General features: G+C 40.2%; 1 protein-coding gene across 1 annotated transcript; it reads left to right on the top strand.

Annotated features, from left to right (window-relative positions):
- The first annotated feature begins 336 nt into the window (after positions 1-336).
- On the top strand, positions 337-963 carry LOC141685657 (uncharacterized). The gene has a single exon (XM_074490749.1). It carries the CDS (start codon positions 337-339, stop codon positions 961-963), a length of 627 nt encoding a protein of 208 aa, XP_074346850.1.
- Positions 964-1,315: the final 352 nt, after the last annotated feature.

Genomic DNA, 1,315 nt, shown 5'->3' on the forward strand with positions numbered 1-1,315 from the left:
ACATTCTTCATAGCCCGAAAGCAAGTAGAAGGCTCATAAAGCGGGAAATTGAGTTGGGTGAATTTGAGATCAAATACAAATCTCAAACAGCTATCAAGGCTTAGGCCTTAGTAGACTTCATGGTCGAATGCACCATTACCGACCAAGAAGTCGGGGGCAAGAGATAGTAACCCCGGAGGGAAAAAATAAAGAGAAATATGAATATTTGACTTTAAAAGAGTATTGGGTTCGTCATTTTGACGGCTCATCTAAAATAAAATCTAGTGGGCAGGCCTGGTCTTGCAAAGCCCCGAAGGGTTCATGATTGAGTATATTTTGAAGTTGGACTTCCCAACTATGAACACCGAAGCGAAATACGAAGCTTTGATAGCCGTCTTAAGCTTGGATAGAGCCGTGAGGGCCAAGAACATTAAAGTATGTGGAGATTCAAGACTTGTTGTTGCTCAAGTCAATGGAGAGTTTGAGGAAAGGGATGACACAATGACCAAGTACTTGAGAATCATGAGGAGAATACTGACTCAGTTTGATGAATGGTATGATGAACATGTTCCTAGAGAGGGGAACATTGCGGCTGATTGCCTATCTAAGTTCGCCTCGTCTGAAATCGAGAACTACCCGAGAAGTATCTACTTCCAAGTCCTGAAGACCACTACCATACACGTCATAAATTTGATAGCGCAAATTGGTATGGCAAGTTATTGGATTGATCCAATCAAGACTTGTCTTGAGACTAGATGGTTCTCCGATGATGCCCAGGAGGCATGCACATTGTCAGTGAAAATATTGAGATATTCGTTGATTGAAGGCCTTTTGTACAAAAGGTCTTTCATTATTCCATACTTAAAGTGCTTGAGAACTCATGAAGTAGAGGAAGCGCTTAAGGAAGCCAATGAAAGGATATGTTGGAAACATTTGGGGGGCAGGGCCCTCGCTCACAAAATAAGTCGCTTGGGATTCTACTAGCCAAAAATGATAGCCGCTGCAAAGGCTTATGTGAAGAAATGCAACAGATGCCAGATGCACGCTCCCATAGTTTGACAGCCCCCGGAGAGGCTTACATCCATCAGCACACCCATCCATTTGTCAATGTAGGGAATGGATATACTTGGTCCATTTTATGTAGCATCGGGACAGAGGAAGTTCATCGTGGTTGTAATATCTGGGATATATCGTGTAATTATTTTTGCTAATAAATAAATATTATGCATGTTCAGTATTTATTCTGTGAATTATGTGTTAAGTGGTATATTTGTTTGTATGTTTTAATTGATATAATTTGAGTATTTTAATTTTATATGTCCAAAATTAAATGTAG

This window comes from Apium graveolens, chromosome 9, assembly GCF_009905375.1.
Source record: "Apium graveolens cultivar Ventura chromosome 9, ASM990537v1, whole genome shotgun sequence".
Classification (NCBI taxonomy): Eukaryota; Viridiplantae; Streptophyta; class Magnoliopsida; order Apiales; family Apiaceae; genus Apium; species Apium graveolens.